General features: G+C 41.0%; 1 protein-coding gene across 1 annotated transcript in view; it reads left to right on the forward strand.

The window, feature by feature from the left end:
* Positions 1 to 24,871, forward strand: part of npr3 (natriuretic peptide receptor 3) — a 43,346-nt gene that overhangs the window by 13,889 nt on the left and 4,586 nt on the right. Inside the window, exons 2-7 of the mRNA XM_008283520.1 lie at positions 4,352 to 4,474; positions 5,025 to 5,200; positions 7,670 to 7,805; positions 18,010 to 18,104; positions 18,223 to 18,340; positions 18,435 to 18,519. Coding sequence (XP_008281742.1) covers positions 4,352 to 4,474; positions 5,025 to 5,200; positions 7,670 to 7,805; positions 18,010 to 18,104; positions 18,223 to 18,340; positions 18,435 to 18,519 — 733 coding nt within the window. The remainder of the gene's footprint in view (positions 1 to 4,351; positions 4,475 to 5,024; positions 5,201 to 7,669; positions 7,806 to 18,009; positions 18,105 to 18,222; positions 18,341 to 18,434; positions 18,520 to 24,871) is intronic.

Raw genomic sequence — 24,871 nt, forward strand, 5'->3', positions numbered from 1 at the left:
AAAAGGCCTTTTTGTATAATTCTGAAAAAACATTATTTTTTGTTTTTTTGTAACCAAACCTATTTTTTTTAACCTCTGGTTGTCCAGTCCTTACCTTTGTACCATTCCAAGCTATTCATTGGACTAGCACAACTTGAATTGCAATAAATAACTGGAAAAATTAGGGTGTTCTAAAACTTTTGACCGGTAGTGTATGTTGTAAACTGTGCTATACAAATAAAATTAAATTGAATTGAAATTGAATTGAATAGGTTGTGGGGGTGTGCTAATGTGTTAATGGCATGTTAATGGCACCAGGAGAGAAGAAAATGAACAGTTTGGGCCTCTTGGAAATGCTTCCCTGGTCTTTTCAGACTATATAGTTCTGTTAGCTTTATCAAACTGTGACAATCAACAAGCATGTAGTTGCTTTGCAGAGTGTTAGCAAAGCTGTGAGGAGAAAGCACCAAGTCTGAGACCATGGTTTTACTGTTGGTTAACAGCATTTGGTTTGCTGCTTGGAGGAGTTACAGACAGTACAAATGGAACTGTAAAGCTGTATATGGCACTGCTTTAAATTCCCCATTCGATCTACTTTCAGACCCGCACAGTAGCATGACATTGGGTATATACCTGGACAAAATTAGTTCCCCATATAGGATGGGTGAGTTCAGTCTAATGACCGGAGCTTGGACATCTAAAGGGAACTTGGAGTAAAGTTGCTATTCCCTTTTGTCTTGAAAGGATCAAGCTGAGGTGGTTTAGCATCTGATCAGAATCTAATTATTCTGTGAGCCCTCAGCCCTATGGATGGTGACACTATCATCCTGCTTGTGAGAGTAGGGTGAAAGATGACTCACCTGAACATATTACTGCTCCCACATCTCTGTAGACCAGTGACTTTAGTTTCTGCTCCACTTGACTCTCAAATGTGTATACAAGGTGTGTCAGAAAAGTTCCAGGACTGGTGTCACAAAAGATATATTTAAATCCAAACTACAAACTACCAGTTTTCCCCTTCCAAGTAATCCCCCTGGACTCTAACACACTTTCCCAGCCTTCTCTGCCACGCCGCCATGCAATCCTGGAAGGATTCTTCCAGGATCCTCTCAGCGTCGTCGTCACAGTCATCTGATGTCGTCCACGTCTTCAAAACCGGTCCCCTTGATGACCCCTTGAGCATGGGGAAGAGGAAAAAAATCCCACAGAGCCAGGTGGGGTGAGTAGGGAGGTTGACCCAGCACGACGATGTTCTTGTCAACCAGGAACTGTCGGATGCTCAGGGCGTTGTGAGCAGGCGTGTTGTCATGGTGAAGCAGCCACGACTTGTCCTGCCACAACTCTCACCTCTTCTTGTGCACTGAACGAAGCAAACGCCGCAGGATCTCTTTGTAGATGTGCTGGTTGATCGTCTGAAGGGGAAAACTTTGTAGTTTGGAGTTTGGGTTTGAAATATATCTTGTGTGACATCAGTCCTGGAACTTTTCTGACACACCTTATATATCTTTATAATGAGAGGTTTATACACTGCAAACCTGTTACAGTATCACTCTCTGTGAAACTTTTGAGGGACTGTTTCGTAAGGTCTTTACCTTACTATGTTTAGTGTTATGAGATGACATTTTGTGAAATGCACTATATAAATAAAATTGAATTGAATTGAACTGAGGGCTGCAGGGTGGCGCAGTTGGTTAGCACTGTTGCCTCACAGCAAGAAGGTGAATGTGAGTGTGCTTGGTTGTCTGTCTCTAAGTGTGGCCCTGTGACAGACTGGTGACCTGTCCAGGGTGTCCCCTGCCTTCACCCTAAGTGTGGGACAGGCTCCAGCTCCCCTGCGTCCCTAGTGAGGATTTAGCGGTGTATAGATGTTCTTGCTGACAGCAGGATCACTTGTTGCGTTTCCATTTTCAGCAATTTGAGAAAGAGTTGCACTTATGTTTTTCTTTATATACTGCACTATTGTACAACATCATTATCAACAAATCGTCATCTTAGAATTATATAGTTCTATCTGCGTTCTCGGTAGTTTTGAGATATTTACGTATAAAATTTTGACTGCTCATGTAGTCAGAATAAAATGAACATTAAATTGTATTAATACTTGAGAACTATAGGCATGCTAAAGAGAGTCGTAAACGTGTAATTTGAAATTATTTGAAAATTTGTAAGTGGTAGTTTTGGAAGTGGGTGTTTTGCAGATAGAACTTTCTAATTCTGAAAAGGCCCATTTCATTTGGAATTACAAAATTCCATCTGCAGAACATGTTAAAAACAATAACTTTTTGTCCAGAACTCAACTAATTTTTAACAAACAGCTATTTTTAACATTAAAGTGCATTTCCAAGTTTTTAGTTTTTCATTTTTTATCATTAGAAATGGCCAATGTTGCTTCAGTTAAATCTTTCAGATCAACGATAATTACTAAGTTAATGTAAATAACCTTAGTCAGTATTAAACTTGAATAATAGCTAATTATTTTTGCTCTTCAGATCTTCAGGTCTAACTTTGAATACAACCATGTGTGAATCAAAGGAAAATTTCACAAATAGGTCAAAAGTTATTGTAATTATTTTACTTATTTATAATACTATGAACACTGCCCAAAGGGCTCTACAGGTTTAAGTCCCATTTAAAAGTGTAGTTCATCAGAAATATACAACAAAAACAGTTAACAGTAAGATAACAATTGAACTTGTTATCTAACTCAGGTTTAATGTAAACAGTGAATTAAGTAGAAGGAAAAAAATGGTCACAAAATGGTCAATATTACCATTTATTACAATCACAAAACAGCGGAACAATCAGATCAATAATTTAACAATAAAAAATGCAACATGCATCTTTGTTGCATTACGTTCAATCTTATTATTTTCACCTTTGTTTTTTAAGAAACTAGAATTGCATGTTAACGTTAAAAACATGCTGGTCAAATTGACCCACAGTGGCGCCGCAAGATACTGCAGTGGCTCAGGACTACCTATCCATCTGATCCATGACATTTTTTCTTTCCCTGTTTTTTGCTTTTTATTTTTAATTAGCATCTTTTCTGGAGCCTCATTTGATTTTCTTTCATCTTCATTAGATTTTTTCTTCCTGTTTAAGAAAGGAAACAACATTGTTAAACTATGAGGAGTGATGGGCTACATTAAATCAATAACTACATAAACTAATTAATAACATAATAAATTCAATACAAATCGACTTATACTTGTAATAGTGTTGGGTATTTATTTCATAATCATAGACATTAAATTCAGTCGCTTAATCAATCAAAATAATTAATCAAAGCTACAGAAGTAAGATTAGCTAGGCTAGCTAACTTGGCTCAATAGGCTAATGGTAGTTTTTAACTTTTAAACAATAATAACAAAAAAAACAAAAACAACAAATAGGAAAAATATCTGACCTCTTCCTTTTGCTGCTGTCTTGAAAAATCTTGCTTAGGACTTCTTGAACTGTTAGTCTTTTTTTTTTTAAAAAAAACTTCTTTGATTGAGACATTTTGGTGACAGAAAGCTGCCATTACCTGTCAAGTCATACTAGTTGGCTACGTAGCTGCAAGCATTAATGTGATTGGTGGATTGTTATATATTCTGTGTTCTGATTTTCCAACACAGGTAGAACTTTATAACACTCAGTTTAGAGTGGAAATCGCAGATAGAACTATCTGTTTTTGTCAATTAAAAGCTAAAAACAAACAAACAAACAAACAAACAAACAGTATTGTATAGATAATATGTCCAAGAATCAGAAAATGTAAATAACTCAGTTTCGCCAAAAATGTCAGATAGAACTTTATAATTCTAAGGTGACGAAATGTGTCCTGATGACCACAATTTCTGACCCTAATTATTGTTGTCCTGATCGATCAGAATGCAGAAGTCACTTTAGTCACTGTTCCTATTGAAACCTAAGCTGGTTAAACAGTCTGCCATCCATACCCCAACTATAAGTCCTCCTTCAAAATCACTTTCTTTTCTTCTACTATCTTGAAAGTCTGAATCCACTGTGTCTGCAGAAATCATTACCAATAATAATCTACTTTAAGTTTAGTTCTAATTTCAACTAAACTTGACATTTACTAATGATACTTTTATACTTGATACTTTATACTTTGGTGTTTGGTGGTTAAAGAACAACCAAATTTTTATTTGTTTGTTTGTCTTATTATGTTGTATTAAAGATTTTACCTGAACAACTAAGGAAAACAATGCAACTTCTATTAAAAATAATATTCCTAAATATGTATGAGTTACATTTGCAAAACAAACCTATACCTATTAAACATTGTTGTTTTTTTTTTACAAAGGTTTATATTTTGTGGTATTTAAGCATTGCTGACTATGTTTGTCTCTGTGTGATTTTCCTGCAGTGATGATCATGTGTATGGGAGCAGACAAAATACGAGAGATTATGCTGGCTGCACATAGACGACAGTTAACTAGCGGCAATTATATGTTTTTTAATGTTGAGCTCTTCAATTCCTCTACTTATGGTAAGTTAACATCACATTACATTTATTCATTTGTGTTTATTATTATACATATTTGCAGTCTTACTAAAAGATCAAGCTTTCTCTGATCGATAGTGTAAGTCAAAAACTTAAAAAAAAATGTAGTTTTTGATCTGTACTAGAATTTGAAAATGACAAGTAGTAGTCCATAACCTGGTGTTTAGGATGTTTTGCATGTTTTGATTTAGATATGAGATTTGGGTGCATATCTAGTTGGCGAGATCTTGAGTTAGTAAAGACAAAACAGAAGTAAAAACTGAATACTAGACATACATTCATGAAGCGGACACAATCCTCCATGCCAGTTAACTTCCCCAACCCCCACTATTTTGTCCTCTTTACATCTTAACATTATTAAGTTAAATTCCGAAAATTATGGGCCTTCCTCCCAAACTCCTCATTTTAGTAAGCTCTGCTCTGTCACTATTTAACTCATCAGCCTGCCAGTGCTAGTGATTTTGACCAAATAATAATGTTTGTCCGTTATGTGTGGAAATGTACCTTGTTCTGTCTCTTTTAAATGAAATTCTAGGGAATGGCTCATGGAAGAGAGGAGATAAATACGACAACGATGCGAGGCAAGCCTATGCTTTTCTGAACACTGTGACACTGCTCAGGACAGTCAAGCCTGAGTTTGAGAATTTCCTTATAGAAATGACAAAATCCATCGAAAAAAACGGGCTTAATGACTGCAAAGACTGTGGAAATGTACGTATGTGTTTCAATCTCAAATTAAACTGATTTTCTCAGTCTTACATCTTATTACATCTTATTGAAACTGATTGATGTATGACGAATTGCAGTAGCTGATACGTGAGGTAGTATGTGTGGTTTAAGGCTGAGTCAATGGGAATATAGAAGTTTAAAAAATGTATAAATGAACAATGAAACTTAACATCACTTTTACAGTCATTGTACCTCTTCAGCACAGGACTTATGTTCTACAGTACTTCACTGAATCACTATGAAATCTTTTTACAAATATTTTACAAATAAATAAAACTTGTGCATTTTAGTGGCCATCAGTCCCCTACTAAAGAGGTACAATGAAGCGTCTTTTGTTGAAAAGGCGGGTTTTTGGTTATAAATAAATCTTCAATAGTGCTGCTTATGAAAAACATAGTTTTAAACCAGTTGCCAATAACTACAGTTTATCGCAACTAGTTAGCTAATTATATACATTCAGAAATAAATTTCACATTCACTTATGAATGTACATAATTAACCGGAGCAGGATAATCTGCTACGTAAATACAGCGGCAAGCAGTCCGCACTGATGTGATCTGGATATAAGCACTGATGACAAGTTGTCAGCTGACCAATAATGATATTTGACATCACATCAAGTTTCGGTTGTTGATCTGCGAGCTCAAAGGATTGTAGCAGATGTCTGTACTAGCACATTACCTTTGCTATTTGACAATGATGTGTGGTGACAATATGGCTAGTTAAAAACTCTTTAAGGTATTTAATTAAATGCAGTGAAGTGGCCACATAAACTAGATGACTTGTTAGGCTGTTGATAGTATGAGAGAAATATTCTTGTTCATATTGCAGTGCCCCTAGTATTCAAATGATGTGTTATGACAATGGTTTGGAACAACCTCATCCATCTCAGGTTTGGCGTCAGACATGAAACATTTGTTGAGATATGAACTCAATTCATGTTTAAGGCTTTGTCACTAACTTTCCTTATTTGTAAGGAAAAATTGGCTTTATTTTAGATTAATCTGAAATTAATCGAATATCTTTTGTGAGTCTTAGTCTGAAGATCATGTATGAGCAATTGTAAAACTTATATAAATTCCAACATGGCAAGTCTATCAATGAGGTAAACATGACAAACTGACAAGTTGGCATGTTTTGCCTTGGGTCGTCCCACACGGTCATCAGATGCAAGAATGGTTTGAGGCAAATAAATCAACAGTTATTAGGCATCAAGAAGTTTTGCAGATTGCATTGCCCCTAGGTTTGTTTTTGTTGTTGTCTTGGTTTGTTAGTTTTTTGCTCTCTCAAAATTGGATCAGCTCTGAAAGTTGATTCCCAGTAAAGGTAGTTAAAGTGATAATTTATTTAAACAGTTTCTTCAACTTCAAATACTACAAAGTTTTTCTTTACCGCAGTCAGACAGCAGTGTTCTTGACGTACACACATTAGTCTTGATGAAGGAAAATCAGTGTGCTAAACTTTAAACTTTTTACCATATGGTTCTAAGTAGAAATGGTAGAAACACAATGGAAACCTTTGCAACTTAAATGCTTTGTCCCTGGGTGCCGTGGTAGCTCAACTGGATAAAATGAACAGGGGCTATAGTTCCCAGATGCAGCAGTGGTGGGTTCGACCCTCGCTCATGACCATTTGCTGCAGGTCTCCCCCCATTCTTCTCCCCCCTTTCCTGTCTGTCTCTATTGCTCTGAAAAGGCAAAAAGGCCATATATACATACATACATACATACATACACACACACACACACACACACACACACACACACATATACAGTGGGGAAAAGAAGTATTTGAACCCCCTGCGATTTTGCAAGTTCTCCCACTTAGAAATCAGCTGGCTGATCTAGAGAAGATCTGTGTGGAGGAATGGGCCAAAATCCCTGCTGCAGTGTGTGCAAACCTGGTGAAAAACTACAGGAAACGTTTGACCCCTGTAATTGCAAACAAAGGCTATTTTACCGTATATTAACATTGATTTGCACAGGGGTTCAAATACTTATTTGCAGCAGTAACATGCAAATAAATTATTAAAAAATCATACATTGTGATTTCCGGATTTTTTTTTTAGATTATGTCTCTCACAGTGGACATGCACCTACGATGAAAGTTTCAGACCCCTCCATGATTTCTAAGTGGGAGAACTTGCAAAATCGCAGGGGGTTCAAATACTTCTTTTCCACACTGTATATATATATAAATACTTTGTCCCAAAAAACTTTCAGTTTTATCTGGGATGGGCCAAGAAAATTAGATGAGTATGTTTTGACCCCTTTACCACTAGTGCCAAGTCTGCGTTACCGTATCGTAATTATCAATGCATCCAAAGGTAGTGTTCTGCAAAGCATTGTTAACAACTGTTTTCAAAAAAAGAGACAAGGTGACATTGTGTAGTGTAACTTCAGAATTTGGCAGTACTTTCATTTCCCTTAATGACTTTATGTTTAATGTTAGGTCAACATGTTTGTTGAGGGATTCCATGATGCCATGTTGCTGTATGCGATCGCCTTGCATGAAGCCATGAAAAGTGGATACAGCAAGAAGAATGGAACAGAGATAACGTCACGCATGTGGAACAGAACATTTGAAGGTAAAACACACTCGGCATACTAGAAGACCAATGTTAACATAACACTTCACCCTCTTTGAAACAGTTTAATAAAAACAGATAGAATACTTAAATGAAATAAATATAAAATTGACATTCTGTAGCTTTTTAAAAATAAATTGTAATAATAATAATAATAATAATAGTAATATTTTAGTCACAGGACATTTACATTTGCCACACTTTTATGTCAGAGAAATGACAATCTGGTTTCCAGATTGGATGCCAATGATTACAAGCTCCTGAGTGACAGATACAGCCTGTTGTATTTAAACCTCTTACATCTAGGCTCTGCTGTTCGCTTTGGTACTTGAAATGTGTGTGTTGTCATCATGTCAAGATATGAAGCATTAGGGCAGGGAAAAGGTTGTGGATGTCTGTGACTCTGGCAAGACATTTAAAAAGATCTCCAAATCATTTGAAAAAAAATAATTTTACTGTGGGGGAAAGTAGTGTAGATTTCAAACAACTGCCAGTTTGTCTAGTACTGGATACTTCAGTTCAGCTCACAAGCAGATCATTTAATACACAAGGAGGTCTCCAAGAACCCCAACATTTCATTACAGGATCTGCAGGTAATTCTGCACCTGATGGTGTCAAAATGCTGCTTCTACAATCTGGAAGAGATTGCAAAAAATTGAGCTGTATCAGAGGCATGACTGGAAAAAGTCCTTGCTGTCCAAAAAGGACATTTTGGCAAAACTGCAGTTTGCCTATAGATATACAAAGACCAAGCCTTTTGGAATATTGCTCTCTCAACAGGTGAATGAAAGATAGAGTTGATTGTCCACAATGACAGTAGACATGTTGATGTGAAGATGTGAAGAAATGCTGTCAAGTAAGAATACTTTAAAATAAATAAAATAAAAGCATAATAATAATAATAGTTTATGTTTATCAACTTCCAAAATGCAAAGTGAGTGAACAGAAGAAAAATCTAAATCAAATTGATACTTGCTGTGCTCACCCTTTCCCTTCAAAACAGCATCAATTCTTTAAGGTACACTTGCACACGGTTTTTGAGGTAGGTTGTTTCAAACATCTTGGGGAACTAATCACAGATCTTCTGTGAATGTTGGTTGCCTCAATTCCCTCTGTCTTTTCATGCAATCCCAGATAGACTCAATGATGTTGAGATCATGTCTCTATGGGGGCCATACCATCACTTTGAAGACTCCTTGCTTTTCTTTAAACTGAAGATGGCTCCTACTGACATTAGCTACATGTTTCGGATTGTTGTCCTGCTGCAGAATTAGTTTGAGGCCAGTCAGATGCCTCCACTATGGTACTGAATGACGGATAAGTACACTGCTCAAAAAATAAAGGGAACACCTAAACAACACAATATAACTCCAAGTCAGTCCCACTTCTGTGAAATCAACTTGTCCAGTTAGGAAGCAACACTGATGGTGAATCAATTTCACCTGCTGTTGTGCAAATGAAGCAGACAACAGGTGGAAACGAGAGGCAATTAGCAAGACAACCCCTGTAAAGGAGTGATTCTGCAGGTGGTGACCACAGACCATGTCTCTGTTCGCATCCTTTCTGGCTGATGTTTTGGCCACTTTTGCATTTTGTCAGTGCTCTCAGCCCTAGAGGTAGCATGAGGCAGTGTATGCAACCCACACAAGCTGCTCAGGTAGTGCAGCTCATCCAGGATGGCACATTAATGCAAGCTGTGGCAAGAAGGTTTGCTGTGTCTCTCAGCACAGTGTCCAGAGCATGGAGGAGATACCAGGAGACAGGCCAGTACACCAGGAGACGTGGAGGGGGCTGTAGGAGGGCAACAACCCAGCAGCAGGACCGCTACCTCCTCCTTTGTGCAGGAGGACCAGGAGGAGCACTGCCAGAACCCTGCAGAATGACCTCCAGCAGGCCACTAATACGCATGTTTCTGCTCAAACTGTCAGAAACAGACTCCATGAGGATGGTATGAGGGCCTGACATCCACAAGTGGGGCTTGTGTTTACAACCCAAAACCTTGCAGGGCAATTGGCATTTGCCAGAGAACACCAAGATTGGCGGATTCTCCATTGGCACCCTGTGCTCTTCACAGATGAGAGCATGTTTCACACGGTTCACATTGGAGACGCAGTGGAGAACGTTCTGCTGCCTGCAACATCCTCCAACATGACCAGTTTGGTCGGTCAGTAATGGTATGGGGAGGCATTTCTTTGGAGGGCCACACAGCCCTCCATGGGCGAGCCAGAGGTACCCTGACTGCCATTAGGTACCAGGATGAGATCCTCAGACCCATTGTAAGACCATATGCCGGTGCAGTGGGCCCTGGGTTCCGTCTGATGCATGACAGTGCTAGGCCTCATGTGGCTGAAGTGTGTCAGCAGTTCCTGCATGGTGAAGACATTGATGCTATGGACTGGCCTGCCCATTCCCCAGATCTAAATCCAACTGAGCACATCTGGGACATCATGTCTCGCTTCATCCACCAACGCCACGTTGCACCACAGACTGTCCAGGAGCTGACTGATGCTTTATTCCAGGTCTGGGAGGAGATCCTTCAGGAGAACATCCGCTGCCTCATCAGGAGCATGCCCAGGCGTTATCAGGAGGTCGGTCATACAGGCATGTGGAGGCCACACACACTACTGAGCCTCATTTTGACTTGTCATGAGAAATGTCCACTGAAGTTGGATCAGCCTGTAATGTGATGTTTCATTATTATTTTGAGTATGATTCCAAATCCAGACCTCCATGTAGGGTTGTCATGATTATAAAATTTTAAACTCGATTTCGATACTGGGAAAAAACTCGATACTCGATACCGATTTCGATACCATGGAGGGGAAAAAAAATAAATCACCGTTTCATTGAACATTCTTGAGGTAGAATATAACAAATAACACTCCTTTTGTCAAAAAGCTTCTGTAACAGTGCGAACAAAGAATTGTAAACAGCCTTAAAGTGTGCACTAAATACTGTAAACAGAATTGTTCTGGAACACAATTTCACAGATAAACTTTTAAATATAAAAGAATCGGCAGAAGAGAACTTTTTTAGGTGCCCACCAGACATGGTCATGGTTGCTGATGAAATAAAGCAGGTCATGTGGGCTGGAAGGATTTTGATTGTGGATGGTTGTTCTTCTTCAGCCTCAGTTTGGCTCTAGAAGAAAAAAACGTTAAAATGTGTAAAAAATTACAAATCAGGATGTCACATTCAACTAAAACCCCTGATTGCACCAACAACGTAAGCTTATTCACCTTTTTATCCTGGGGTTAATATGAACTCACGTAGAACAAGTTCAGTGCGTTTGTGGTGGAAGTCAACTTTTACATTTAATGAGGGATGAAAATATTTATCAGACCATGTAGACCAGTTTTACGTTTTTCCGTGTGCTTGCTAAAAGCCTCATAGTGGTAATAATAACACATATTACGTGTATTACGATGGAGGAAAATACACTAAAAGAGCCGCGATGGACGTCAATCCATATACACGGCTACAGCAGCGAGCCGCTAGCTTTATCTTAATGCTAGCAGAGACGTTTTTTTAAACTAAATAAGCACTAATTTGTTGGTGAACCGGATGTATGTTTAGTAGTACACTCTTTATATTATTTACAAACCTGTTTCATGTCGTCGTAGAGTTTGGGGTGTCTGTCTTCCAGATGTCGTGTTACTTGACTTGGTGGCTTCGCCTTGAAGCTCTGCTGGATACGGGCCGGTCACAGTGTGTCTCCTCTCCTGACTTGGTTGTGGTATCCAGATAGCAATTCTGATATCTGAATATTCATCGCCGCCGATGATAGAAACAGAACCATGACCGCTATCTTAAACTGGCATTAGCAGCCAGGTACCGCCTATGCATCCCGCCCACTTCCACTTCCATCAGAGCGCTATGGACCAGCCCCACTGGTCGGACTGTTTCCTTCCAAGCTGCGCCTTCTTCTTCTACTGATTCCCATCAGGCTGCTGTACACAGCGCCACCCTGGGCTCTGGAGGGAACACGCGTGTCAGAGTCAACTGAGCTAGGCCACGAGAGACGGAAAAGTATTGATACCACGGGAAGTTAATATCGCTGCTCAATACCAGCTTTAGTATAGATTTAGTATCGAGGCATCGATATTTTTGACAACCCTACTTCCATGAGATAATAATTTTGATTTACATTGATCATTTTTATGTTATTTTGTTCGCAACGCATTCCACTATGTAATGAATAAAGTTTTTCAACTGGAATATTTCATTCATTAAGATCGAGGACGTGCTATTTTAGTGTTCCCTATTTTTTGAACAGTGTATCTGTTTGTACTTCTCAGCATTGAAGACATCATTAATCCTGACAAAATCTCCCTCTCCATTTGTGAACATGCAGCCCCAAACTTGCAAGGAACCTGCACCATGCTTCACTGTTGCATCCGGACACTCCTTACTGTACCATTCTCCAGCCCTTTGGTGAACAAACAGCCTTCTGCTGCAGCCAGATATTTCAAATTTTGACTTATTGGTCCAGAGCACCTGCTGCCATTTTTCTGCACCCTATTTGAGTCGCTTGGCCTTGTTACCACATCGGAGGAATGGCTTTTTGGCCGTAATTCTTCCATGAAGACCACTTCTGGCCAAACTTCTCTGGACAGTAGATGGGTGTCCCAGGATTCCATTTGTGTCTGGTAGTTCTGAGCTAATGGCCCTGCTAGACATCTTCATATTTCAAAGAGAACTAAGCATAATGTGTCCGTCATCTGCTGCTCTAAGTTACTTTGACCAACCACTACAGTCCTCTTTGTGCTTCTTCAGATCTTTAACAGCACATCTTGAAACCTCGCCTGCTTTGAAGCCTTTGCTTGTGAGAGACCTTGCTGATGCAGTATAAAAACCGTGTGTATTGTTGCTATGCTTGGTCTTGCCATGGTGTATGACCTGTGACATGAAGCCGTCTTCCACAACCTCACCTTGGTAGCAGAGTTTGAAAGCTCCTCACCCAGTTTTAAGCCTCCTACACAGCTGTTTCTGTTTCAGTTAATGGCCGTGTTTCAACCTACATTTGAAATTGAAGATCGTTAGACCCTTTTTTGGTATAATTGGTTAATCATACACCTGCCAATGAGCCTACAAAATCCCTGACTTTGTACAAAAGTACCTAAAAGCATTAGTGCTGTTCTGAAGACAAAGGATGATCACACCAAATATTGATTTGATTTTTTATTTTTCTGCTGTTCGCGCTACTTAGCATTTTCTAAATCGATAAATAGAAACAATTACATTTTTTTAAATTTATGAAAGCATTCTTACTTTACTGCATTTCTGGCACAATGGATGCCAGGACCCAGGTGCGGAACCAAGAGCAGGCAGAGGCAGGTGGAGATTACAAAAAGGTTTTATTGACAAAGAAAGTAAAAACAAACCAATTTAGAATAGGGACAATGAAGTGGATGGGACAACAGAACAGGAGTAAACTAAATCTAACTCCAAAAAGTGGCGAAACTACAAGAACCTCGAAAAAAAACTCTATGTAACAACAGAGGGGGAATCCAAGAAAAAAAAAGAATTAACTAAATTAAACTAACAAAACATTGATACTCACAGGATGGGGGAATTAAACTAAAGGGAGCAGGCACGTTCAGGGGATCGGGTTCCCGCTAGACTAACTGGAACTGGTGAAGGCTGGGGAAAAGGCAGAGCGAGGCCAGCAGCAGGCACAGGCAGGATGAGGGTGCCGGGTGGTGTTGCCAGGATACCGCAAGGTCCACTAGGGGCTTATGGTATGTGCCACAGAATCTCTCACTTTAACGCTTTCCATTCATTGTCTATATGAAATGCAGTTAAGGTCTTGGCTATTTTATGCAAATGAAGCATGTCGAGTGAAGGTTCGATGCCTCACAAAACTTTTGTACAACCTCTAAACTAGCCATTGTTAGACGAAAGGAGGACAGATTCAGCAACTGTATAGCTTATTTCTCGCCCCAAATATTTTCAGAAATACTGAATGCTGAACTGTTTTCGGAATAAAAGAGAAAGTTTGCAACCAAGCCACCATGTTAATCTGACAGGACTGTTTAAAGTAAAGGTAAGCGCCTGTCATCACAACACCTAGTAGCCTGCTAGTGACACACCTATCAAGCATGCAATATCGGTAAACAACGTGTTGCCTTGTATGTAAAAATACCCCAGTGGACATGGACCATTAGGCAGAGCCAGAGGCCATTACTGCAGGCAGCCAGGTCGGACCCAAGGTGACGTGCGGGCTGCTGTTGCAGTTGGGTGGACGCTGCTTGGGGCAGGCCGGCAGGAGACTGGTTAGGGACCGGCAGAGGACTGCAAGCAGAACAAACAAGAGTTAGATCTTGCAACAAGACAACACCAATGATGCAAAATGGCCTGACAGACTATCTGTGGGATCAGAGTCAATGGCGAAGAGTGGAGGGATGAGTCGGAACTAATAATAATAATAATAATAATAAACTTTGTTTATATAGCACTTTTCAAAACAGGGTTACAAAGTGCTGTACAGATTCAAAGAGAAGTGTAAGGAAAACAACATTAAAAGAAGTAAAAAGCAAAAAATACATAAATAAATAAATAAAAAATGGTGAAAGTGAAACACATAAAGCATGAAAGACAATACAACAATACAAAAATATATAAGAAAAATAAAACCCAGTAAAAGAAGACAAATAAAAGACAATAAAGGAAGGAATAAAACAGAAGATAAAATGTACTGCCCTTAATAGTGCCATCAAACGGAGTAAAAGTCCACTCATAAAACAACTCCTGTAAAAGCACATCTGTATAAATGTGTTTTTAAAAGAGTTTTAAAGGAGGATAAAGTGCTTGCAGATCTGATCTCCTCAGGGAGACTGTTCCAGAGGGTGGGGGCTCTTACAGAAAAGGCCCGGTCACCTTTGGTCCTCAGCCTTGAATGTGGGACGTGAGCAGAGCCTTGGCTGAGGACCACAGGCTACGACCGGGCACATACGGGGTGAGGAGATCAGAAATGTATTGAGGTGCCAGTCCAGAGCGTGCTTTATAGGTTAACAACAAAATCTTAAAATCTATTCTACAATATTAATTTTAGAATAGATTTTAAGATTTTATTGTTAATCTGACAGGACATTGGAAGCCAATGAAGGGAAGCTAAAACAGGAGTAATGTGATCTCTCTTTTTGGATTTGGTGAGGAGTCGGGCTGCTGCGTTTTGGACCAGCTGTAGTTTGTGAAGACTCTGCTGGTTAAGAACAGTGTACAGAGAGTTACAGTAGTCTAAACGAGATGAGATAAAAGCATAAATAACAATTTCTAAATTATGTCTGGATAAAACTGACCTCACCTTCGAGAGTCTCCTAAGCTGCATAAAACAAGACTGCACAACTGAGCTGACATGCTGGTTCAGGTTAAGGTTTTCATCAAAGATGACCCCAAGATTTTTACATTTTGCAGCTATATTACAGGATAACGAACCTAAGTATGTTGCTGCTGTGGCTGAACCAGGACCAATAATCATTACTTCGGTTTTGTCTAAGTTGAGCTGGAGGAAACTTTGAGCCATCCAGCATTTAAGGTCCTGGATGCAGCTGTTCAGAGATTGTAACTGATTAAAATCATTGGGGTTAAAAGACAGATACAGTTGTGTATCATCCGCATATGAGTGAAAACTCAGGTTGTGATTGCGGATGATTTGTCCCAGGGGTAACATGTAAAGGGAGAATAGGAGTGATCCAAGGACCGACCCCTGGGGAACCCCACAGGTCAGCTTGATACAAGAGGACTGTGAGCTGCCAATGGCGACGCTAAAAGACCTGTCATGCAGATAAGAATGAAACCAGTTTAAAACGGAACCAGAAATGCCAACCCAGTGTTTCAAACGTTTCAGTAAAATAAGATGATCGACAGTATCAAAGGCAGCACTCAGATCTAAAAGAACTAAAACAGAAGATTTTCCAGCATCAGCAGCAATTAGCAAATCATTAAAAACTTTAAGTAGTGCCGTCTCTGTGCTGTGCTTTGCTCTGAAACCAGACTGAAATGTTTCAAAAATGCCATTATTGTTTAAAAAAGCAATTACTTGTTCAGCCACAATTTTTTCAAGAATTTTGGAAAGAAAAGGCAGTTTTGAAATCGGTCTATAATTGCTCAAGCAGTTTGAGTCTAGTGATGCTTTTTTCAAGAGTGGTTGAACTATTGCTTTTTTTAAATCAGCAGGAACAGAACCGGTTAAAAGAGACGAGTTTATTAATTTAAGAATATAAGGACTTACGGAGTCATAAACTTCTCTAAGAAACTAGGTGAGCAGATGCAGGTGAGCCGGTGCCTGCAGCTCCCTCCAATCCCTGCAATAATCAGACATGCTGCACTCACAACTGGACTGCCAGGAGAGAGGGAGACAGGAAGAGGGAGAGGGATAGAGAAGGGGAGTGAAGGAGAGGGAGAGAGGGCTAGGCAGGGGTTGAGGCCGGGGCTGGGGCGAGGGTCCCAGTCTGACAATTTCTTCACAGCTGTCTAAGACTTTTGCACATACTACGTGTGTGTGTGTGTGTGTGTGTGTGTGTGTGTGTGGGTGCGCGCGCACGTGTGTCACCGTATACATTTAAATTTTTTTCTCCAGCTAGCTAGAATGAATGATAGGTGTCTAGAGGTGCACTTTTTGGCAAACGGTTTTGGTCCATGTACTGTATATGCAGCATTTCTGAATGAAGTAAAAGAAAAATAAAAGTAAAGTGTAGTGAACACACGAAGTGACGAGAGAATAATTCCACAATATTTCGCTTTGTAAATGGTTGCATTATTTAGCACAGCAATATTTTCACAGCAACATATTTACAAAATAAAAAAGTTAAATGCCAAATACATGACACAATAACTCACAGGACTGATGGGCAGCTGGGCAGTACTTGCATGCATTATTTATTGTCACAACAGTTAAGTTGATGACTTGTTTACAGGTTGGAATAAATGTAGTGTAGATAATATAATAGATGCACATGTTTTTACAAGCTACTTGGCAGGTAGGCTGGTGCTACATTTTAAGAACTTGCCACAGTTCTTCTGTGGATTTTGGCTGTCTTAGTGCCTTCTGTCCCGTCATGTTATCTCACACTGACTCCATGATGTTGAGATCAGGGCTGTTTGGAGGTCAAACCATCTAGATGTTGTCCCCATGAGGTAATTTGATCTGGACTCTACGAAACTGGACACATCAACACAACACCAGCAGACACAAGACTATACTGAGCACATGTAGGTGAAAGTGTAAACATTCATAAACAAATAAATTATAAAATAAACAAAAAGATAAAGAGTTCAAATTGAGGCAGCGTTTGTGGTTTCATCCTGCAGTGCAACCCATGAATTTTAGGCTGCTCTCTCGTAGGACTTCTTGTTCCTGTGCCTCAAGATAGCTCATTATGACCCTGACTGCATGTTTGGTCTTGGTTGCCATGCTTCAGAATATTTTTTTTTTTAAATAAACAGATGCCTTCCTGATGGTGATAGAGGAGAATCTGCCACTACTTTTCAACATTGAAGAGACCAATAATTGTGATCAAATCCCAGATTCCATTTGCAGAAATGCAGTTCAAAACTCCACCATGCTTCACTGTTGCCTGCAGACACATCCTTGTATCTCTGTATCTGCGGCCCTTGGTTGAACAAACTGCTTTCTGGTAGAGCCAAATATATAATTATCTGACTCTTTAGTCCAAAGCACCTGCTGTCATCATTTCTGCACCCCAGCTCTTATATTTTCATACACTGGTCAGTTGCTTTGTTTTGTTTCCACAATGGAGGAATTGGCTGTTGCTGTAAGTCTTTAATGAGAACTATTTCTGACCTGACGTCTCCAAACTATAAATGGGTGTACCAGGGTGCCTTTAGTTTCTGTCAGTGCTGAGCTAAGGGTGTTGCTGAACATCTTGAGATTTTGAAGGAAAGCTTGATGTATGGTCTGCTGGACTCCATGTCCTTGTTGAATTTCCAACCCTGTGTCTTTGTGCTTCTGTATAAAAGCTTGCAGAATAGATATGCATATATCTGTATGCTAGGAAATTCCTACTGATACAGGATGACCCACTTCTCCTATTTTCCGTTGATACAGTAACGTAGAAGATATAAAACAACTGTCTAAAACAAATGTTTTTTCTAAGTGTAATTTTTAAAATATATGTATTCATGTATGAATTTTTTGGACTGTAGCTAAACGATGTTCCCATTTTTTCATGATGGTTTACAGGCATTGCTGGCCAGGTATCCATGGATGTTAATGGTGACAGAAACGGCGATTTCTCTTTGATGGCCATGACCAATGTTGAGGCAGGAACCTACGAAGTAAGAAGAAGCAAAATTGCAAACTTGTAACGAGCCATCCCAAAGTTATCAACATCTTCTCGAACTGACAGGAGATTGTAACTGGAACTTGATAATAATACAGTCTACTAACTTACAGGTGGTGGCCAACTACTTTGGTGTAAATGAAACTTTTCAGCTGCTGCCTGCCTTTAATATTGACCATTTCACTCTGAGGGGAAGACATAAAACTCACCCAGAGAAGCCAGATAAATCATGTAAATATACCCTATTTTTCAATGAAATTTTGGAAACTTAAACATGGTGCATATGATAGAGTATGTTTTTACCAAGTATTGCTCTTCCAAACAGGTGGACTCGGAGTATCGGCTTTGACTGGAGTTATAGTCGGAGCTGTTCTTGGAACTGTAATGCTTATAGCATTCTACTTTTTCAGGTAACAACAACAATATATGATGGCATGATCTTCATATGTATACTATTAAGGTCATGTAATGTGGCACCATAAAGTACTGTTGGCCAGATCTCACTGTGATTTAAGACAGAGGAGCTCTTTGCACATCTAATTCATGAAAGACATAGGTAGGAGAAGGATAAGCATATTCAAAATTTTCAGAAAGACTCCCGCACACTGTCTTAACTTACAAAAATACATTTATTCTAGGGATGGACTTTAACATGTTAATTTCAATTAATTAATTAATTACAGAAAAAAATAATGCGTTAACAAAAACTAACGCATGTATTCGCACTTTTCTCAGTTCACCCATTTCTGGCACACCAGTAACACTGATGCACACACTCCAGCCTGTAAGTGCCGCTAATGCACCTAAAGTTCATTTGCCACCCGCGCAGACGATGCACAGGATGCACCGAGTGATGTCAGCGCACAAGAAAGTTTGGAACAGTGATGAAGACAGGACGCATTGCTTGGCTTGTTGGCAGAAGGGTTTTTTTTCTTTTTGAGGCCTGATGCTCAGCGTCCACAGGGGTGATTTCTCCTAAATTTGGCAAATTTGCATAAAGTTAAAGTCAGTTCTACTTTATGTAAATGAGCTTGCAGACGACGCTATGACGCCTCGTCGCTCAAAACGCCACATGCCGCTCCAGAACATATTTCACTACACAATGAACGTGAAGCGAGAAACTGACAGATTCTGTGGACATGTAACATGAGGCAGCTTGGATAAGAGCATGGTGGTGTGTAAATCATACAACAAGGAGTTTTGAGACAAAAAGTCTTAAAATGTTGAACCTTATCGCTATAACTGCACTGAGTTTGCACTCAATCTCTGAATGTAGTAGACAGATGAAAAAATCAACATTTTTGTTAAGTTCACTTAAATGTCCATTCATTGATTCAGTCATCAACCAAAATGTATTTGAATTAAAAAACTTTGATCATTGTGTCAAATATTGCTATTTGATAAAAATGATTAATTAAGATTAATTAATTACAATGCCTCTAATTATTTCCATTATTTTTTAAATCGTGTCCCACCACTAATTTATTCACAATGTCTCTGTGCTAGATGGTTATCAGGCTTAGATGCTGATTGTATTTATATATTTTACTGGAGCAGTACAAGTAAATTTATTATTTGTTTAAGAAGACATTTCTATTGACCAAACCATTTGCCTGATGAAGGTCTAGCACTGAAAATATGTAGTTTTGCAAGTTTGACAGTGTGCTGTGTCTTTCTGGATTTTTTTTGACTAGGCCTTATTGCCGCTCAAAGACTGAGAAACAATTTTTATTTGAATTGAATTGCTTTATTCTAGAGTTTAGCATTACATTTGGAAATAACTTTGACATGACTTGTATAGTTCTGATAATCTATTCTATTATTTTATTCACATTTGAATGACATGTTTATAGCTGAGACCATGCAAGGCTAGTGGTAGGACAACTACACAAATGAAACAGACCTTAGGCCTCGGTCACAACACCAATCGTCGAGCTCCTACTGCCTGTCTGCGTCCAAAATACATGCAAAATGGTATGTGCCATGCAAGTCCGTCTTGCAAACTTTTGAGGTCGCAGACAGCTCGTAAGCACGTAGGGAGGAGCTTTGACATGTCAAAAAGATTCTATAAATTCTCTGCGAACAGCGACACGGCAAGTGTAACTTGCTCCCCCTTCAAAGGTACTGTATGGCTACAAAGCTGAACCTTGAAGATGGGGACATGTAGGTTAGCACGCGGCTCTTTGTACTTGGCAAAGAGGCTGAGCAAGTGTTCAACACTTTTGTGCTCGCGGAGGATGAAGATGCTGACAAGTATGAGACTGTGGTGGAACAATTAAACACCTACTTCATAACTGAAGTGAACGTTTTCCACGAAAGGCCTCATTTTTATCTCAGAGCGCAGAAGCATGGTGAATCGGCACAGGAATAAATCCGCACCCTCTACGAGCTAGCTGAGACGTGCCAGTTCGGTCCGGCGAAAATAGAGAATATTCGGGATAAACTGGTCATCGGGTTGTGGACAAGGAGTTATCGGAAAAACTACAACTGACAGCGGACCAAACACTGGAAAGAGCAGTGAAGATTGTGAGACAGTTGGAGCAGATAAAAGGGCAAATAAGCCAGCAGGCTAGAGCTAGCTTTACCGATTCTAGCTACCTCAGTGAAGTGGCGCAAACACATGCACGCACAGCTCCTACCCCACAGCACAGAGCAAGGGGGAAAAAAGCACAGCAGTTTCCACACCGCGAGCCCAGAACACCGTGGCAACAGGGTCAAGTGCTTCAGGTGCAGTAAGGATCACCCCAAACATGCAGCCTGTGCAGCCAGAAATGCTCAGTGCAGAAACTGCCATAAGACTGGACACTTTGCCGTTGTGTGTTGCTCCACCAGAGTGAACGAAGTAACCACGGTGGGGCAGGAGGCGGACCACAGTGGCAGACATTTTCTAGGTGAGATCAAAACAAAGTGCACCTACATTGCAGACACTAATACACCATGGACTGTTAAACTAGCCATCAGAGACACTCCTGTGACCTTCAAGATTGATCCGGGCGCTGATGCGAGTGTGATGTCAGATGCAACTTACTACAAGCTCAAACACCTGCCCCGGTTAGCAAGCGATGACATGGACTTTGACAGCCCAGGGCGAAAACTTGATGGTCTAGGACAGTTCACAGCTTTAAAAAAGTACGAAGGCCAACAATACAAGTTCATCATACATGTGGTCAAAACAAACAGCTGCAGCAACATCTTTGGCCGAGCTGTCGCAGTGGCCATGGGACTGGTGAAAAGAGTGGACGAAGTCCAAAGCATGTTTGATACAGATGTGGGCCTCTTGAAGATAAAGCCTGTTAAAATATGCCTGCAAGACGATGCTGTACCGTACAGCATGAACATTGCGAGGAGAGTATGTGCACCCATGCTCCCCAAAGTAAAAGCTGACCTGGAGAGAATGGTAAAGTGTGGCGTCATTGAGGAAGTAACATAACCAACGGAGTGGTGCACCCCAATGGTCCTGGTCCCCAAACAAACAGCTGATGTGAGAATCTGTGTGGACTTGAAAAGACTGAATATGGCAGTTAAAAGGGAGAGGTACGTCTTACTTACTATAGATGACATACTGCCACAACTGGCAGAGTCCCGAGTGTTCTCCCTGCTCGATGCGGCTAGTGGCTTCTGGCAAATCCCGTCGGAGAAGGAAACAGCCAAGCTGACCACGTTCATCACTCCCATGGGAAGGTACTTCTTCAAGCAGCTCCCGCAGGTCCTGCAGATCCTGGAGAGTGCAGGCTTGAAGCTCAATGACAGAAAGTGCTGTCGGTGCCAAAAGCAGCTGAACTACCTGGGGCACCTCAGAAGATGGCATCCGCCCCAACCCCTCAAAAGTAAGTGCCATCACAGAGCTACAGCCACCAGATGACGCACCAGGCCTCTGGAGGTTCCTGGGTATGCTTCATTATTTGGGTAGATACCTGCCCAACCTGTCAGAAGTGATAAAACCCCTCAACGACCTGCTGAAAACTGACTCGGTGTGGACCTAGGACGCAGCACAAGTCGACGCTTTCAACAAGGTGAAACAACTCATCTCTACAGCACCCACACTTGCGTTCTATGATGTAAACAAACCCACAATAGTGAGCATAGATGCAAGTAGCTTCAGGCTGGGTGGCATGCTGCTACAGCGCCATGTCAAAGGACTGAAACCAGTAGCTTTTTGCTCCAGAACATTGACCGATGCAGAACAGCGCTATGCGCAGATAGAGAAAGAGTGTTTGGCGGTCGTTTGGGCCTGTGAGAGATTCTCCAACTACCTGTACAGATTAGACAGCTTCACAGTGCACACAGACCGCAAACCACTAGCCCCACTGATCAACAACAAAGACCTTGACGTGGTTCCCCTGAGGTGCCAATGCCTGCTCATGCGTCTGATGAGCCACTACCTGCAATACAGAGTGAAATATCAGAACTGACCTGTGATGTTTCAGTCTTCGAGGATGCAGCTCACACAGCATGTCGCCCTCCAAACTGGAGCAGATCAAGCAAGAGATGAGCACTGACATGACCTGCAGGTGGTGAGTAAACTGGTGACACATGGGTGGCCAAAGCATGTGGGTAGCATCCCAGTACAGGCCAAGCATACCACCAATGGGGTAACAGCTTGTCAACCTCAAAGGGACTTCTGTTGTATGGAGATCGAATTGTTATCCCACACAGTATGAGAGGTAACATAGTCCACCATTTGCATGATGGGCGTCAGGGCATCACTAAGTGTCGCGAGAGGGCACGAATGAGTGTGTGGTGGCCCAGACTAGAGAGGGAGATCCAACAACTGGTGACAAAGTGCCCGAAATGAATGCAAATCAGACCGACACAGAGTAAGGAGCCTCTGATGACAACGCTGCTACCTCAAAGACCATGACAGAAGGTCGGAGCTGACATCTGTGAGTATGAAAAGAGAAACTACCTGATTGTCATTGACTATTTCTCTCGCTATTTGGAAATAGCACACTTACCCGACATGACTAGTGGAACCACCTATGTGCGACTGAAGAACATCTTCACCAGGTGGGGGTGTCCAGATGAGCTACACACAGACAACAGACGACAGTTTTCTAGAAAGGAGTTTTAAAGCTTTTCTGTGGCTTATGACTTTAAACACATCACCTCCAGTCCTTATTATCCTCAGTCCAATGGTGAGGCTGAGAGGGCAGTTCAGACAGCGAGGAAGATTCTTCGACAGGCCGACCCGTTCCTGGCTCTTCTGAGCTACAGAGCCATGCCGCTACAAGCCACGGGTGCCAGCCCTGCACAGCTCATGTTGGGCCGTCAGATTAAGACAACTGTGCCCACAGTTGACAAAGTGCTTGCCCCAAAGTGGCCTGACTTCCCAAAGGTGCGAAAAGCCAACGCCAAGGTGAAGGAGAACTACAGACACACTTACGACAGGCGCCACGGTGTCAGAGCACTCCCACCTCTCAGAAAAGGGGAGAGAGTAGTGGTGAAACTCGACGGAGAGTCAGAATGGGAGACAGCAGGGACAGTGCAACAACCACACACAACACCAAGGTCCTATCTGATCCAGACAGACCGTGGAACACTGCGGAGGAACAGGCGCCACCTGCGCCCAACCTTCCTTCCTGTTCAACAGCCAGATGAGACAGAGAGCACACAGGCGAGTGAACAACCATCATCACCCCTGTGCTCGCCTCCAGATTCACCTGTCAGAGAGACTGTTCCAGCGGAGCCTGGGGGACATTATCAGGCTCGGGTGACTTCCAGAGGAAGAGTCATCCGTCCACCTGACAGATTTAAAGACTTCGTATGTACTTAACACATAGCTTGCCAACAATGGAGCAGAATAATCTCCAGCAGCTATGGAGGTGAATCGGCAGTCTACCCCATAACCTCTGGGAAATAATAGAGAAAGAATGAGAGAAGGGACTGAATGCAGATGTGCACTGTTAATGTTATTTTTCCTGTTGTGTTGCAGCACTTTCCTGCCTTGTTTATAAGTGGGTGACAAGTGAAACATGTTAAGTTACAGAGTGTTCCACTAACCTACATTGTAGGTTAATCAGACTTAGGTTAATTGATATTCTCTCCTATCATTACCTGCCTCGGTTGTATAATTCTTAGGAGAAGAGACACTGCAGGTTTTCTTGGTTATTGTTTACATACGTTTATGTCTATGACTTAAAAGAGGGGAGATGTCCTATGAGTGTGGTATCCAGCGGACTATTTTGTGTACACGCGCACTGATCTTAGTTCATGTGTACTGATAACGATAGCGAAAGTAGTTCCGCCTCTCTAGTTGTAAGTTGCTGCAGGTGTGTGACTGAGGAACGAGAAATAAATAGCTTCAACAAGAAGCAATATTGCTTGTTATTCTTTGGGGAGATACCTTACACAACCCCACGCCAGAAGTACAAAAGGTGTGCTCACGGCACACGCTCACGTTTCGCCAGTGACCATTGATTGCATTATTGCTTCAAACAAATAATGGATATACCATAATCTAATCAGATGTACAGCTCAGGACCCTTGACAGCACAGCGCTACTTGGCGTGGGTGCATGTCTCAGTGCAAGGGCCGTTTCTTCTGTCACTGCCTCAGTATGAGTGGATGAAAACACCACATCTGATTACACTCATTATTCATCATCAATGGCACAGCAGCCAAATGTTTTCACTCACACAGAATACAAGCAGCGTTTTCTTACATTCCAGACGTGATAACTCAGTTAGCAAATCACTGATCCCAATGCATAATAAACACTGAAATGTACTTGTCACAGTGTCTTACTGACCTAATAAAAATCCC

The sequence above is a fragment of the Stegastes partitus genome, unplaced genomic scaffold (genome assembly GCF_000690725.1).
Source record: "Stegastes partitus isolate 25-593 unplaced genomic scaffold, Stegastes_partitus-1.0.2 Scaffold316, whole genome shotgun sequence".
In the NCBI taxonomy this organism is placed as follows: Eukaryota; Metazoa; Chordata; class Actinopteri; family Pomacentridae; genus Stegastes; species Stegastes partitus.